The sequence below is a fragment of the Mytilus edulis genome, chromosome 6 (assembly GCF_963676685.1).
Source record: "Mytilus edulis chromosome 6, xbMytEdul2.2, whole genome shotgun sequence".
Taxonomy (NCBI): Eukaryota; Metazoa; Mollusca; class Bivalvia; order Mytilida; family Mytilidae; genus Mytilus; species Mytilus edulis.
Genome location: NC_092349.1, coordinates 54,452,622 through 54,471,607, shown reverse-complemented (window position 1 = coordinate 54,471,607; position 18,986 = coordinate 54,452,622). Strand labels below are relative to the sequence as shown.

Sequence of the window (18,986 nt, the reverse complement as noted above, 5' to 3'; positions counted from 1 at the left end):
GTGTTTTATTTTTTGTATAAGATTTGAGTTAAAACAGTAGTAAAATACTATTCACTGCTTTTTCAAAGACTATTTGCACTGGTGATTATTTTAGTATTGATATTGTTGAATTATTCAATTTTCAATCTTGAAATACTGTCTGTAATGTTGAAAAAAACATAGTGTTGTCACGCCTTTGTTGAACTTGTTAACAATTCTAAAAAGAAGCCATGCAGAATAATATTTACAAGACAATCTTCAGGGGTGTAGCTAGGTAAACTATCAACTGTAGGCACCAATCGGCAGGGGGTCTGTGGGCCACTCAGAGCCCTGGTAGGGGGTTCAGGAAAACTGATAATATTTAATATTCCATTCACTAAGGACCAGAGACTAGTGTACACATGACATTCGATAATTAAGAGTTTTGATAACTTCACCGGCTTTCATCTACAAATATAACGTTGTTTATCTTTTTTTTTAATAAAAAAAAATATTGAAAAAATTATGTGCAGGCACTTGCCTTAAGTGCCTAACGGCAGCTACCCCCCTGATCTTTTAAAAAACACTTTTATAAAAAGAAATGGTTAATATGTGATAACTAGATATAAAAATATGTGGTATCAGTGCCAATGAGACAACTCTCCATCCAAGTCACAATTCATCACATTAAACTATTACAGGTCAAAGAACAGTCTTCAACACACCAAACAGCAAGCAATAAAGGGCCCCAATAATTACTAGTGTTAAAGAGGGTCATAAGATACCAGAGGGACAGGATAGATTGCAAAGAAACTGACAAACAGACAATATAATAGTACAGAAAACAAAACATTGAAAAATAAAGACAAAGCAACACGAACCCCACCAAAAACTGAGGGTGATCTCACATGCTCCGGAAGGGTAAGCAGACCCTGCTCCATATGTGACACCCGATATGTTTGTTATGTTAATTATAAATCAGGTAAAAAGTATAATCAGGTAGGTCACAATTGCGAAAAGGGAATGGTATTGTAGTAACGACATATATAGAATAAAGTACTTTTTAGTTTTTTGATACTGACTTTATCACAGTAAAATATCAGGTGAGCCCGAAGGGCGAGCCTGATATTTTCTGTGATAAAGTCAGTATCAAAAACAAAAAGTCCTTTATTCTGTTTATCGGTAATTTAAAAAAAATAAAAGTTACTACAATAATAGAGAAAATAACAAACGAACTTCTTTTTCGCGTCGAATCACGGAGAATCACACTTGACGTCACAGGCTGTATTACGTCATTTGAAATTTTGTCACAGTGCAGTAAACATTGCGTTCTCTTGCACAAAGTATTAAAAAGGAATTATTGCATGTGTTTAATTAATATTCTGCTTTGGACATGACTCTTACAATGGCAAATATAATGGTAGCTTACCGGTAAGTCAAGTTTCTTTATTTTTCACGAAGTATCAACATGGAAAGAGAGGGGGGTAGGAGGGGTCCTGATCCCGAAGTCCCGGGTTTAAAAACACGAAATCACGAGGTCCCGAATTTAATTCACAGGAGTTTGAAATCCTATCAATAAGGGGTTAAAAATATACCAAAGTCGGCTATCAAAATCAAAAGAGAAGAGAGAAGCTCTACTGTGATAGTCGAGTTTGGTATATTTTTAACCCCTTATTGATAGGATTTCAAATTCCTGTGATTTAAATAAAGTAAATCCCGATATCCCGAAATCACGAGCTTAAAGACACCCGATCCCGGAGTCCCTATCCCCCCTCGAGCATAGTAAGTCAGACCATTAGAATGATACGATATGAATAAGCAGATTTTTCATCGATCATCATTTTTAAGTTCAACGGCGTCAAGTTATAATTATATTTTACTTAAAACTGACTGTAATTTGTAAATTATCTGAACAAGCTCATTTCTTGTCTACTTCATAATTATTTCAAACATTTTAATAGATGCCTAATGGTGCCCCGGTTACCCCCTTTTTAAAAATTTATCCTAGATCCGCATATGAATAAGTTCACTTTTTTGTTATTTATTCTATGAATATTTGTCTTTAAATTGTCGGCATTCCTATGGGAACAAACTGTGCGCCTCTTCTTGCCGACCTCTTCTTATTTTCATATGAATCGGAGTTCCTCCAGACACTTGTAAAAAACAAAAGAATCAAAGAAGCCAGATTATTTAATTTCACTTTCAGGTATATTGATGATGTTCTTTCCATAAACAATCCGAACTTTTCTGATTGGGTTCCATTAATATATCCCCCAGAACTAGAGATTAAAGAAACAACAGACACGGCTTCCTCCGTCTCATTTTTAGACTTATATCTCGAATTTGACTTACACAGTCATCTCAGTACCAGAATCTATGACAAACAAGACGATTTTAATTTTGAAATCATAAATTTCCCCCACCTTAGTAGCAATATAACAACTTCACCTGCATATGGGATATATATTTCCCAACTTATTCGATATTCAAGAGCTTGCAGCTCTTACTCAGACTTTGTAATACGTCATCAGTGTCTGAGTAGAAAGTTGCTGAAACAGGGGTATGTCAAAGAACGTCTCGTTCTTTTTCTAAAAAAGTTCATCGGAAGGTATCAAGACCTTGTTGATAAATATTCCGTATCAACTTCTCAAATAATACACGATGGTCTTGATGTATAGATTCTTCGTACTGATGTTGTTTATCATCTTAACAACGTGTTTTATAGTTCTTTCATTTGTCTTTGTTCTATTATTAATATTACTTTTACTGTTGAATGGTTTCATGTGATATCCGTTTCACGTGGTTCGGTACTTATACATCGTCAATGTGTTTGTATTGGTTTCATTTTTTTGTGGTTTGTTTTGTATTTGCGACTTTTTGTATTTCTTTTGTTCTTATAACGTGACTCTGTACTTTAAAAGATCCCGTCAGTATGATATTGTTCTATTATATGTCATTATGATATATTTCTATTATGAATTACAATATACGTTGAACCACAAACGTGAAAATCATTCAATCGCGTAGTGGTATTAACTATTTTTGGATTCTCATAAATTCTATATATAACTTTTGGACTAGTTTAAATCTCGGTCTATTTCTTAAATTTATTCTTACATACTTTTGATTTTTTAACCCTGTATGCTAACATTCCCATGAAAATTTTAAAATTGTTTGTACGCACATTGAACGACAAATTTATGTGACGTATAAAATTTTCTGACGTCAGACACTCAATAAATGTGTTCGTAGATAGTAGATGTTTTTGTGTTCTGTTAAATTGTTCCTTTTAATATTGTTAAACGATGATGACTGATGTACCTATATTTTGATTATTATATTTATTGTGTCTGTTTATTTAACGCATCAATGTAAAAACATCGGAAATTGATGAGACTGTCATTAAAGTGAGAGGGTTAGCGCTATAGAACCAGGTTTAATCCACCATTTTCTACATTTGAAAATGCATGTACCAAGTCAGGAATATGACAGTTTTTGTCCATTTGTTTTTGATGCGTTTTGTTATTTGATTTTGCCATGTGATTATGGACTTTCCCAATTGATCTTCCTCTAAGTTCAGTATTTTTGTGATTTTACTTTTTGATAATGCAACCGCATCTTTTAAAATTGTATATGATAGTCCCACAAAAATGTCGAAAATGCGTAAATTTCATTTTTTTCTAGCTTCTCTCATGCGATAGCGGTACCTTTTTGGTCACTATTTATGTGTTTTAATGCGAATTGTAACACTTTATAGTGACTGAACAGGTAAAACAAATACTTTTCACGAAACAGAAAAAGAAAACTACTTGGAAATGCACCAGGCATGTATTGGTATTGCATGGTTGTATGAATAAAAACTCGGATTGGAACACCATGGACGATGTGCTAGTTGTACTTCATATATCAATTATAGATAACGCATTTTTTTTTTAAGTTTGCGGCTTTTTCATGGATTTTCTGTTCACATTTTCACAACAAAAAAGGCTAAATTAACTTTGTGAAAGTTATAATCAATGTCAAGTGTTTCATTCGCCAAAATACTCGTGCGTTTTTGCGATAAAAATCACGCGCAGTTTTGTGAATGAAAGGTGAAAGTAGATCCTTACGCGTTGCATTCGCGCATGTCATTTGCGTACTAACACAATAATGTTTATATCACAGCCAGTCCACTGATACTGACATTTTCAGCGAGTACACATCAAAGGAAAAATGTACAAATAACCGATAAAAGGAACATATCCGATAGCATCTGTGAACTCGCGATGGCTTCCGTAAAATTTACGAAGGGATGATTTAAACTTCACCATAAACCTATTCAAACGGAAAACCAAAGGTCTTATCTTTATAAACAAAAAAAAGAAACGAAACATTTTTGAAAAACTTCCACAAATGACAACTTCTGAACATTAGAGATCTGTTGTTCAACGCGTCGTTAAAATTTCTTAATCATTCGATTACAATTAATCATGTGATTAGTGTGTTGTTCAACGCTGCGTTAAAATGGCTAAAACTTTCGTTAAACTTAATCCATCTCTTTGAGGTGCATTAAATTTTGATCATATGATTAAAGCATCCAAGATGGCTGCTGTACCAATGCAAAACTGAGCTTATCCTCGAAATATGAGATGTTTAAGAGATATTTAGCTCCTGGAAAGAGATTTTAACCATGAAAGAGCTTTAATATTTGAAAGAAACACAATATATCTGCTAGGAGTTGAGTTGAAACATAAATTGGCAAGATGGGACAAAGGATCGGACGCATTAATACAATGGTCATTTGATAACAGAGCGAAACTGCACATTTCGGCGGTTGTTCGTTTGAATAATATTTTACCGCTCAGTGACAGTGTTGATTCCAACGACTAAACGTAAAGACGGGCCACATTATTGTGCGGAATCATTCAATAAGATATTATGAAGAACAGCTTGATAAATAATAGATGTACCCATAGCATTAATGTACAGGCCATATGTAATTTTTGAAGCAAGTCTTTGCTAATTTCCCTTTTTTCGAAGTTCAAATATTAGCACATTCAGTAGCGTCATTGACCTCACTGTTTATGTAAATGTAAATTCTTATGGGTAAATTCGTCCCACAGATAGCTTGGACCTTGCGCTTTTTATCTTTACACGGAGTTTTTAAACATTATATACTTTTTCTCATTTAGTATCAAAACTTATGAGTTTGACGAGGACCCAAATCATGGGCGGGTCTAGCCACTTTGGGAGATTCCATCAGTGCCCAGGTTAAAAGGGTTGTTCCAACCATATGTCGCCTTTCAAAGGCTTTGGTTGTCCTATAAAAAGGGGTTCAGACCCCCAGACCCCCCTTTTTGAACCTCCACTCCAATTATTTATCATGAAAATCTTCTACTGGAAGTGTTTTATGTTAGTGATTTAGTAAGAAAAGACAGAGTCAATGATGTGTCTCATATTTTTCAACTGACGTGTAATATACAACATCAAGCACCTGTTATCAAGAATCTGGAAAATCTCATTTCCGAGTGTTAGAGATATTTCAAAAGAAGCACTTTACCACCGTTTGGAAAGAGGGAGAATTTCAGTTATTAGTGTCGGTCATTGAAGTAATTCCGATCATGCTTTTTTTTGTAACTTTATTGGGGTGTAAAAGCGTTGACCGAAGTACATTTTGTACGAAGCTTGGAAGCGCTTAAGAATTCATTGAAAAACGTGCGCACGGTCAACGCATTTACAACCCTATGAAGTTACAAAAAGAAGCATTCAATACTTATAATTACATTTTTTAGCTAGGATCATGAACACACGATTTTTATCAAGTTTTAATTTAATTTACTTGTGCACTTTATTATGGGACCTCGTGTCATCATGATTGATAAATTTAATTGTGTAATGCAATTGACTAAGGAATAACGAGAGATTGCAGTGTAGCCAATCAGAATAACGTTTTATAATGAAACATACATCTAATGTAATTATTACAAAATATAATATTATGTTTGATTTATTTAACACTCAACTATATGCTTCTCCGGTTAGTCCGAGTAAGACATGATAAAGTATAAATTGCGTCAATATCAACAATAAAGGACATGCAGACATCCATTAGAGAAAATTACACGGATAATTTAGATTGACCATTTTTATATGATCGTATTCTTAGCGACACGTACATGTAGGTCATACATTTATTTTATTTAATGTAATCAAATACTTATCTACTAAAGAGTGCAATAGGAGTTTCATCGGAGTTTTGAGCGAGGATTTCTTGACATGTAGTGGATAAGAAACTCAGGTTTAGAATTCCTAGAACAGACAAGGTACAGTGACAAATATTTCATGTATATTTTGTACACGGAGAGGGTGCCCCTGGCGTATCATTGTCATTTTGCTTAGTTTCATTTGTTACCTTATCTGACAACGGACTCGGACTTCTTTTAATCTGAGTTTTACTATGCGTAATTTATGATGTTCTTTATTCTACATTGACTATAGGTATAGGGGGGGGGAGGGGGGGGATCTCTCAAAACTTATTTAACCCCACCGTATTTTTGCGCCTGTCTCAAGTCAGGAGCCCTTGACCTTTGTTAATCTTGTTGTTTTGTATTGGATTGGCTTTTGTTTTACCCCTTTCCGTTCATCTTTCCGTCCGTCTGTCTTTCCGTCCCATTATGGGTATATAGTTATTCCACACAACTCCTCATACATCCTAGAAAGTTTTTACTTGGCTGTCTGATTGTACATATATGGAAGGTATGCATGTGGTCAGGGTTTTAATTTTTATTAATATTTCCTCTTTTGGGAGATACATGTAGTTGAACTTGTCTTTATTGGAGTATATGCTTAAATAAAAGATGCATATCATTCCGGATAACTCCCACAGTTTGAATCCTAGGAAGTCTTCACCTTTCTGACTAGCATGTGGACTAGTACACAATTTTATTTAGGGGATAGCTGAATCCCGCCTCCAGGTGTTAGATTTTCTAGCTTCGTTGAAGACCCGGCATTGGTGGTCTTCAACTGTTTTATGTTCTTTGGTCAGGTTGCTGTCTCTTCGACATTTTTGTATTTTCCATTCTTAATGTTATCAATCAGCGTGAGACAAACAAACGATGAAGTGATATTATATGATCTGATGTGTTTGATATTAATTATTTGTTGTTTTTTTCGTATTTTTCTGCTGAAATTTGAACATGTTGAATAAAAATATAGGAGAGGTGTTTCTAACTTCTGAAAGGTTTAAAAGAATATTGTTATTTTAGAGGAGATATGAATTTTCTGCTTGCAAACACTGCATGCATACATATAACGGACAGCAATTAAGAGAATGCATTTCAAACAAGAAGCTGCGCTTTTTGCCGAAAAAAAAAATAGAAACATAAACATAATCCATAGTTTTTTTTTATTCATAGTAAGCAGACATCTTTGTTGATTGGTTGTTGCACAATCTCACCCAAAGTTTAAAGTTAAGAGACCACACAAAAGGGACCAAATAAGGATCTGATACTTGTATGCAATCGGCTATTTCCATGTTCCTGTAATTGAGTGGTTTTCGTTTGTTGCTATATATATCATTGTTTTACGTCCATAGTTTTGTATATCAATAAAGCCTATAGATTTCTCGTTTGAATTGTTTTACCGTGATTTGTTATATCTAGGCCTTATAAATTTATAGCTTAATCATTGATATGAGTTTTGCTCGTTGTTGGAGGCTGTACTGTGACTTATATTCGTAAACTACTACACCCTTTGGTCTCCGAAAGGGAGTTGGCAATCATACTACATCTTGTTTTTATATTTATTATTATGCACCCTATCCCACATGAGTAAATAATACCCAAGATATATCCTACTGTCGGATGCTTTGTTTTATCTTTATTATTATTTTTATTGGGAATTTTTTTTTCTGACAGGGTTTTGTAAAAAAAATGTCATGAACAAGTGGTTATTTCAAATTAAAGAAAAAAACATTGAAAAGATACCTAACTAAACTACAACTTTGACGGACTGTGCATTACATTTCTACAATTGAATATTTATAACTGTCCATCTGTATCTCCCTATGTCGTATTAACTACAATCGATATCAGTTCTGTTACATATTGCCATCTACACCATTCGTAAAAATTATCTTAAATGTTAATTTGGCATGCCATACTTGATGAAATGCGGACGTGAAAGAAAGCACTCTTCATCGACGCGTCAATGGAGATTTTATTCCCAATTATTTCATCATTTAGCATGTGTGTGAAGAAGGTTGTACTAAATCAACAACATAACTCACAGGTTTTTAAAGGAATCATGTGAAAAAACCAGGGTATCACGAAAACAGTCATGGCCGTTAATGATACATTCTTATTGAGGATAATCGATTGAAGACAATCACTGACATTGTTTCTGAGTTAGAAGATTTAGAACAACAACATGCTGCATGATAAAAATATTACACGTGAAATGCAAATTTTGATTATAAAGATATACATACATTTATGACATACTTTCCAATAAAATACAACATGTACATAGTCTATCCGTTTCTTAGGTTAATACCTTTTAGTTGAAATTTGAAATTTGAAATTTCACTCTAAGTATCCTTGTTTTTGTTATAGTAATAACGTAACTATGAATCGATGCCACTGCTGGTGGAGATTTATTTCCGGAGGGTATAACCAGCCCAGTAGTCAGCACTTTTGTGCTGAAATGAATTACCATTGATATGGTTATGTTTATAAATAAACTGTTTACAAAATTTTGAATTTTTGAAATACTAAGGCTTTTCTACCTCAGGCATGGATTACCTTAGCTGGATTTGGCAAAACTTTTAGGAACTTTGGTCCTCAATGCTCTTCAACTTCGTATTTTATTTGACCTTTTTAACTTTTTTTTGGATTCGAGCGTCATTGATGAGTCTTTTGTAGACGAAACGCGCGTTTGGCGTATATACAAAATTTAGTCCTGGTACAATGTATCTATGATGAGTTTATTTATGTAGGTTTTTAAAATAAGTCTGTAATAAATGGATATTCAAAATCTTTTTTGTTTTGTTTCACACAAATCTTTTTTGCGACATATTATGTTGTAAAACATTGGTGTGTACTGTTTCTTAGAATGCATAATCGAGGTCCAAATTTGAAAATACATAAGGTCCTTTTGTGAAAGATAGTAAATCAGATCTAAAACATTTTTTTCAAATGTGAACCATGTGTAATACATTTAGATTGCTGAATACATAACATGTCCGTACTGCATTTCAGAAATAGATATTGTGTTTTGTGAGAGAAAAAAACCCGGTGTATTTTCAATATCAAATGAATATTAATTATTTTGGTTATGTGGAGTAAATTTAATATTCACATTTGAAATTATTATTCAAGGATATAACATACAGATGTAGATTCAACAAACTATTCAAGCGGTTAAAAAGGGTTAATTTAATTTATTTATTTCAAGTGCATTCAGTCAGCCATTGACTTTATTGAGAACTTGCGTGTTGATGACATAAATACGTTAACATGTGTCATTATTAACCCAGCGGCACCGCCCTCCTTTTCTTTGGCACAACGCCTTCTTCACAAGGCAGTCGGAAACGTTATCAGTATGTTGAGAATTATATTTGCAACCTTTTGATTCTGGACCAATTTTCTGGAAACAGAAAGATTATATACTGTCGTACTGAAAATAATCCCAACACTGGTGTGAAATGTTAATATAACAACCTTTCACTTTGTAGAAAAATAAAATATAGTACATACTTAAACATACCGATTAAAGGAATCCTTGTTTGTTGTGTGTACATGATATTTGGTATTTGGTCATCAATGTGTAGGAAATCATTTTATGAAACAAAATGATAAAATATCGTCTTCACTAAATAAATAATTTAAATCCTTCTGCTAAATAAAAAAAAGGTGAAGCCATTTACATATTTATCCGAGCCATCGTAACATCTCTTTTACAATAAACATGCAATTATATCATTATATTTAGCCCTAGACAGTATAGACTTATATTTTGGAATTCGTGTTTTTGCTCCTTTTTTTAAAGTCATTAAAGACGATGATGATTTTTCTGCATGAGGAATTTTCATTCGTGTATGCAATTTTCATTTGATATGATGGAGCGAATAAAAAGATACAAACAATAATTACAGCTTAACTCAGTTCCATAAAAGATTTTACAAACAAATGACAAAAGACGTATAAGTACAAACATGAACTACTAAGCTTAATAGTATGATACTTACACATCCTCTTCTACAGTTATATCTGTACGAATAAGAACCTCTCGTAAACAGGTAAAACGTTTGATATGATGACAGATAGCTGAGATGGCTTATAGTATCAAAATCACATAAGTATATCCATTTTGTTCCATTGGAGTTTTTAGCTCCTTAAAGAAAAATAAAATTATTTCTTAATATACAGAATGCAATTTGATTTAAAACAACAAACTGACTTACCATTTAAGTAATTCTATGTTAATTCTTGTTGTAGAGTTCGATCTATTGATGGGACTTATAGTACGGTGACCAAGTAAGGAAAAGTCGCTTATTTAAGGAGTTTAATCGTCATTCGGACTATACGGCTATAAATCACAGTACTGTATTGGTAGTTCAAAGGTTACGCTTCACATTTTGACTTGTCGTCAAAAATTCGTATGGTGCAATTTTTGTAAAATGGGCTTTGAAGTTCGTTCCCTTACTTTAAAGAAAAAATTACTTTCAAAAAAATTTTGGCCTACATTCTAAAAGAACATTCGTGATATGCTTTTTGTTATTATATACATTGTTGTAAAACCTTATTTTAACAATTTCAAACAAAGTCAAGCAAAATAAATCTGTTATTGAAGATTTTTTGTAAAAATTGAACACACCGAATATTTTGCATTTAATAGAGTACGTTTCAATTCATTTTCTTCATTTATTTTTACGCAAAATGTAAAATAATCAACATTTATATGATATGTCAAACCTTTATTAAACAACAATTTCAAAATTTATCTCAGAAGCATTATTTCAACTTGTGCATTGAAACAAAATGTACACTACAATAGAAGATACAGGTTACAAGTTTTTTTCTAGAAATTTGACTTGTACAAAAATATTGAACCGGACCGATACTATTATTTTAATCTGTAAATGATATTTCGTATAACAACGATTTTTCGTTGCCAAAATTTGTTCGATTCGATCTTTTTTGTTACTTCATAGTCCTATTTCGTGTTGGTTATCGTATCATTTTATGTATTTTTAAAAGATTTCTTATTTTCGTATGTTTATTTGATATGGTTTTTTTTTCTTTTTGATATATTTTAAAAAGTAAGAACCAAGTCTGAATTTGGACATGTACTTGTCTGAAAAATGATTGAATTATAAAGTCCCTTACGATTAGGTCCAAGTAGTTAAAAAAAGCAACACATGCGTTTTAATTTTGAAAAGTGTATCGTCTCCAGAGAAGAAGTACTGAATCACTTCCTTTACTGTACAGAGTAAACGTTTCTTCTTAAGTTCTGTTGAAAGACTTAATGATGGAATGTTAAAGAGTATGGGTCGTTTGATGAAATTCCTGATTTGGTGATCCAATTCTATTCTTATGTCTCTTGTGTACTCTCTCTACCTTCCTTTGTCCCATCACTCACAACTTACACCAGTCTGAAAGGTGGTATGGCATTGCTTAAGTGTATTGATGATAACAGAAAAGTAAAACAATTGGTGACCTTGCAGCTGACTATTATAAAAATATGGCACACTAATTTTCTCTAGCGTTCACAGTAGCAGACATTCTTTTACCGCTACGACATGAAAATCAATAAGGTTGTACATGTCTGCTCCAAAGTAAAGCCGCACAAAGATTTCAGCTTCCACCAAAGTGTATCATATTATTGAAGGGAAAAGAATTCCTCTCCCTAATTTCTTTGGTAGTTTTTCTTCTTCAAAACTATGACAAATCCCCTAAAATGCCACCTAATATTGAGCTTTACTTAGCCGGAACGGTTGTAAATCTGGAATTGTCGAAGTTATTTCAGACAATAGTGTTAATAACTGTCGTAACTTGGTAAGCACTCAACAAGGGCCAATACTCGTATAATAACTAATGCCTTATACAGTGACATGAAGTTAACAGAAAAGAACCAGGAAAGAGCGACAGAATAATCATACGGACCTCTGATACGGATGTGATTGTTCTGTGTGTTCACTTCTACACACAGATGAGACATGTATGCAAGTTGTAGGTGCAGATGGGGAACATTAGCCGTGTAAAGAATAGTTGAAGAATTTTACCCCTTCACCAACTATGTGCTTGCTTTTCCCCAAAAATTTATAAACTGACTCCTACTGTACACACTCTTACCGGATGCGACACAATTTCGTCTCTGTTTGGGGTAGTGAGAAAATTGTATACAGGACTTTGAAGGACACGCACGACTATTGTAGTTACAGAGCTTTGGGAGTACTGACAAAGATAAAGCCCTTGTTTGTGCAAGAATTTAGTTTCGAAGATTCATGATCTGAAGAATATCTTTAAATCATTTCATCATGATATGAATAAAATTCGCGTCAAGCTAGCAACCAGTAAAGTTGTATATTTAGTCTGGTTACCTCTCTTTGAATCGGCAATTTTGACCGCATCACACATTGCTAAAACCCCCTGTTCCGTCATCTTTAGAATAAGGTTGGCGAAAATTAATTAATTATTTACACACCGTTTATTTTGAAGGGCATATTTCAGCAGAATTCTTGCAGGATCTTGTGTGTTCATGTGAGGGAAAATCTCCACGTGAAAAGTGTTTGTTCACAACAATTAAAACCTTACATGTACGGAGCTTTGCTCCTGTAAAGGGTCAGAATTATGTAGAAATTCCTTGACAGACGAATCGGAAGATATTCCTGAAAACAATCTGCTTTATGGATCATTTTGATTGGATTTTTTAATTGTAACTGTTTTTGAGAGGTAATAAGTGGTTTTTGGTTGCAATGAATTACATGCATGAGCTTTTGCAAAATAAACGTTCGGGATAGAAGTTTAAATCGAATACAACATTTATCATTATTGCTGAGGTTGAATGTCACCCGGCAAGGTAACTACAACGGATTTTTTTATTGATCTTGTATAATATAATAGGCTCATAGAACAAGTGTTTGAAAAACGCCAATTTTCAGAAATAATCGATTATTAAAAGTAATAAGATCCTTTTTTTTTTTTTTACATTTTAGAGATAATTCATTGTCAATTGATTTGAAATTTAATACAAAATACTGCTGATATCTTTCAATTTTGAAAATGTAAAAAGAAAAAAAGAAAACAGTATGTTGATCTTTGACCTTAATTTATGCAAAATTGTTACCACATTTCTTTTTGACGACATCGATATTCCAAAAGTACTCATTTTTCCGAATCCAATGATATATAATATAGCCATATAGTATGTTTGACGATTAAATTTTAAAAATATTGGGTTTGGTCACCGTACTATTACTCCTTATCATTAGTATTTATTTTTCAAGCGTTGTATTCGTATATTGCTTAATATTGTAATTAAAACTACAGTGTTACGTAATATATACCCATAGTATGGGTAAGAATATATATTGTTGTCCATATAAGTATGAGTTTCAATTGCAAAAATGCACAATTTCATAGATATTCAACTCCGAATGTATCATATTAGCCTAATTATAACCAATATCATTAAAAAACAACAAAGGGACGACATACATATTTAGAGCCGTATGTCATTTTTATGGTCGTTTATAATACGAGCTAACTGATGAGCATAATAAGATCTGTGGTGACGTGAGTAATAATTCCGTAAAAGTTCTTTTGAATTCTTTGTATTGCTTCACATCGCTTCACTTTTTTATTTGTTGTATTATATATTGCATGAGCCACGTTATACATGTTATAGGGCAATATGAACAAGTGTATAGCTATTAATATTGTGCCATACAGTATATTTACCCACTAAAATATAAGACTGTCCGATCGTAAAGCGTACCCCGCAGAGCTCAACACTCTCTGGTGTCGTTATGACTACATCTTGTCCAATTCCTTGGCTCACGCCCTGTATTATAAATGTATATACATATAAATATGCGGGTTTTTTTTTTAATCAGCGAATGCATCTATATATGAATGTTACAAGGGAGCACGTGCATGTTTAACGTAAGTTAAAAAATTGGTAAGTTTAATTTGAACGATTTAAAAGAGTAATTAATTAACTGTTCGGGTGATGTTTATCCCTTAATAATAGTTATATATGTAATTTAGTCATAAATTATCAAAACTTTCTTAAAATATTCCTTAACAGTAGACTTTTGTTTGTTATTAGTTTAGTGTAAAAATTCAAAAAGTAATGTTTGAAGCCAATCGATTTTGTTAATTTTTGTCCACATCTTTTTAGTGATCTTTCATTTCATAACCTTTATCTCTCAGACGTGTTTATAATAAGACGTCTATTTGAGTGTTTTAAATGCATCTATGTGCTTCATATACTGTTCAATAATTATTTGTACGAGCGTGCAGCGAATACCATCAATACTATGGATCGTATGCCAGTATTACCAACTTAGAAGATTACAAAATAAAATAGATGTTGTACAATGTTGTATGAGTGCCAATTAAACAACTCACCATCTACTAGTAAGTAAATTAAATCCATGATTCTAGAAGTTGAATTTTGAAAATAATTAACATGCTTTTATGTACCTTCATTTTGAAAATGATTTTAAACGTATATTCCCGAGTCCATGAATCATTAAACATTTCATCTGCTAGACCTGGTATAAGTTTCTCCTTGATAGCTTTGCCATACATTACTGAAAGAGCATACAATAGTGTAAACCATGCGATTCATTTGTAAAACATGTTATGATTTATATTTTTATCTTTACAGGATGAAAACAACATTAAGAGTTTGTGAATTCCAAATTTTCGTGAATTTCATATTTTCCGAAATTGTGCTTAGCAGGCTGATAATAAACAGTTCGCAACTCCTTTCATTCATTATCACCGGCATTTCCGTAGCGTTATTGTATAGCAATTCGGTGTCACTCTTCAATTTTGTTGTTTTTTATCGTCAATATAGAAGTATATTATTATGACGTTTTTCTCTTCTGTCGAGGATAAGGATAGAACGATTTCATATCAGATAAATTACATATTGGAAATTTCGTCCGCTAAACCTTTCGCGTTTCGAACTTCTACATGGGAATAACCTAATATGATCAATATCTAAAATTATGTTTGTCTCTTTGTCAAGAATAATAAACATGGTAAAAACGACCATAACATTGTATTGTTTACATTTGATAAAGTATCGGCCCTCGGTCAATATCAGCACTCGAGGCGTTGGATCTTGGGCTAACTATACATATGATATGAAATAAGTAAGGTCATAATCTGATATTATAAGTTATATGGGTCGCTACTGACCCCCTACGGATCCATAACGGGTAAGTAAAATCAATAGGGGGTGAGGCCGGAGGATGAATTGTATTTCCGGATAGGAGTCTTTTATACTTTTCAACAAGCTTATATAAATCACTATTACGACACGATTTATATGCTCCTCTGTCCTAATTATTCCTGTACGCCTAACTCGTACAGCGGTGCTCATGCTGACCTTTAGAGGTAAGGTGTAATCAGCCACCAAAGTTTGACTTTATATTGAAACTACGAACTTTGACATTTAAACATAATCACTTTGTCATGCTTTAGTCATTCCAGTTTTTTCAACAAACATGTTATTTTATAAAATGTTTCTGTTCTTGTGTTGATATTTTTAGGGAAAATTACAGTTTGTTTATACTTAAGTGTTATAGTTCAAACAACTCATTTCATTCGTTATCCATTAATGAACATTTCTTATCTCTGATTCAGCCTTATTTAAAATAAAACAAATTTCTGATCGTTACACATTTTACACCAAAAAATATCCCGCATGGTCGTTTATTTTAGAACTTACCATAATCTGATGAGCAAAATAGATCTTGAGGATGCTGTGTATCAGGACAGTAACAACTCGTTTGTACACTGCTTGTCATCCATACTAGGGAAATTACCAGTTGTAGTACTTTTGTAACCGTTATAACGGATTTTTCTATTGAATTGTTGTATATAACATATATAAAGGAAGCTGACTCATGTCGTTCAATATTTTGTTGGAAATTATTTTATCAATTAATACCAGGGGATAATATATTGATAATGAACACAACGAAAGCTGATTAAGAAATGTTTTCTATTTCGTAATAAAGGCTTATAAAAAATGAATCGTATTGCAGGATTCAGTTTAAAGTTCGGCTATACAGCACTCACATCTGTGAATAAATGATACATACGTTTTACAAAAATAATCCACAACTAACCTAATCTTGTAATGGAACATGTAGAAATAATATTATAATATGACTATAAAAGATTTGATCACTGGAGATAAATATTAATAGAATTGTTTATAACTTATAAATATTAAATGCGGAAATACAATAAGTACATTGCATATATCATGTAAATAACATTTAAAATCGTACAACATAAGATTTGTAATTCGTCATGTTGTGGTCGAATTACCATATCGCCATAGTTTAACAATAAACGTGATCTAAGATTATAAAGGCTTTCGAAAAGTTATCAGAAGCCTTATTAATTCATATATTGTTGCTCACTGCTATTTTCTATTTGATTTTTACCATGTTAATTTCCATTTTGAATATGATACTGATCTGCTGAGATACATGCTCTGTTCATAGCTTATATAGTTGTAATGTAGCAGGAATATATTCTTTTTTTTTTTTTTTCTAAAATAATATCTTTATTGCACTTTTCTTTGCGGTTGTTACAAATTACTCGACCTTCAGCAGTTGGCCGAGTATCCCTGTGAATTAGTCACTGGATAACCAGGGAATTTATGCAGTGAATTCATATTTATAGATAGTTTGTTAGTTTTACAGTTCATGGTTATTACAAACATTTTACAAACTATATTCTAACAGATTAAAACCATGTCTTGTAACTGACCAAATGAGTTCTTAGTGGTTTTTTTTATTGAAACATGAAGATAAAGAAAAAATAATGAATCGAAACCGAAAGCTATTAATGCTGCGCAGATGTGTTAAATCGGCCTTGATTATTCGTTAATTAAGGATTTTTACTTCTTTGACGATAACATTTTAAAAATAGTTGCATAAGTTAGAGCTCCAGACACTTGTAAAAAACAAGAGAATCAAAGAAGCCAGATTATTTAATTTCACTTTCAGATATATTGATGATGTTCTTTCCATAAACAATCCGAACTTTTCTGATTGGGTTCCATTAATATATCCCCCAGAACTAGAGATTAAAGAAACAACAGACACAGCTTCCTCCGCCTCATATTTAGACTTATATCTCGAATTTGACTTACACAGTCATCTCAGTACCAGAATCTATGACAAACGAGACGATTTTAATTTTGAAATCATAAATTTCCCCCACCTTAGTAGCAATATACCAACTTCACCTGCATATGGGATATATATTTCCCAACTTATTCGATATTCAAGAGCTTGCAGCTCCTACTCAGACTTTGTAATACGTCATCAGTGTCTGAGTAGAAAGTTGATGAAACAGGGGTATGTCAAAGAACGTCTCGTTCTTTTTCTAAAAAAGTTCATCGGTTGTTAATAAATATTCCGTATCAACTTCTCAAATAATACACGATGGTCTTGATGTATAGATTCTTCGTACTGATGTTGTTTATCATCTTAACAACGTGTTTTATAGTTCTTTCATTTGTATTTGTTCTATTATTAATATTACTTTTACTGTTAAATGGTTTCATGTGATATCCGTTTCACGTGGCTCGGTACTTATACATCTCGTCAATGTGTTTGTATTGGCTTTCATTTTTTTGTGGTTTGTTTTGTATTTGCGACTTTTTGTATTTCTTTTGTTCTTATAACGTGACTCTGTACTTTAAAAGATCCCGTCAGTATGATATTGTTCTATTATATGTCATTATGATATATTTCTATTATGAATTACAATATACGTTGAACCACAAACGTCAAAATCATTCAATCGCGTAGTGGTATTAACTATTTTTGGATTCTTATAAATTCTATATATAACTTTTGGACTAGTTTAAATCTCGGTCTATTTCTTAAATTTATTCTTACATACTTTTGATTTTTAACCCTGTATGCTAACATTCCCATGAAAATTTTAAAATTGTTTGTACGCACATTGAACGACAAATTTATGTGACGTATAAAATTTTCTGACGTCAGACACTCAATAAATGTGTTCGTAGATAGTAGATGTTTTTGTGTTCTGTTAAATTGTTCCTTTTAAAATTGTTAAACGATGATGACTGGTGTACCCATATTTTGACTATTATATTTATTGTGTCTGTTTATTTAACGCATCAATGTAAAAATATCGGAAATTGATGAGACTGTCATTACAAAAGTGAGAGGGTTAGCGCTATAGAACCAGGTTTAATCCACCATTTTCTACATTTGAAAATGCCTGTACCAAGTCAGGAATATGACAGTTCTTGTCCATTCGTTTTTGATGCGTTTTGTTATTTGATTTTGCCATGTGATTATGGACTTTCCCAATTGATCTTCCTCTAAGTTCAGTATTTTTGTGATTTTACTTTTTATATGCATTCCTACTATGTTTTTTTGTTCGTCATTATCTAATGTACTTTGTGTTTATATTTATAATGGGAGAGGACGTCTCTAATGTTGTTATAACTTGTGTCCAATCCCTTTTGCTACTTTTGCAAATAAAATATGTTTAAACTAGAACAATGTACAATGTAACGGAAGTAAATATAACAATACTATCGCAATATATATCAACTATTGACAGTTATCTGTAAAAACTCCAGATTGTCACGATACACAAACATAACAAACGTACATTCAAAAGACAGACAGTACTTTGATATCACATTTTTAACAGATTTGTGATGTTATTTAAAAGCACTTAAAAGTTTTCAGCTATTTAAGAAAAAGATGTTTAGGTCTAAGAGAATGAACAACTTGCAGTTAGCTTACA

The 18,986-nt window shown here is 32.4% G+C and overlaps 1 protein-coding gene across 1 annotated transcript; it reads right to left on the bottom strand.

The window, feature by feature from the left end:
- Positions 1 to 9,354: 9,354 nt before the first annotated feature.
- Positions 9,355 to 16,038, bottom strand: LOC139526133 (metalloproteinase inhibitor 2-like). Its single transcript, XM_071321276.1, has 5 exons — positions 15,904 to 16,038; positions 14,646 to 14,755; positions 13,899 to 14,001; positions 10,184 to 10,329; positions 9,355 to 9,582 (listed from the first exon to the last, which is right to left on the bottom strand). The coding sequence occupies exons 1-5, from the start codon at positions 15,980 to 15,982 to the stop codon at positions 9,448 to 9,450; spliced, it is 573 nt and encodes a 190-aa protein (XP_071177377.1). The 5' UTR covers positions 15,983 to 16,038; the 3' UTR covers positions 9,355 to 9,447.
- Positions 16,039 to 18,986: the final 2,948 nt, after the last annotated feature.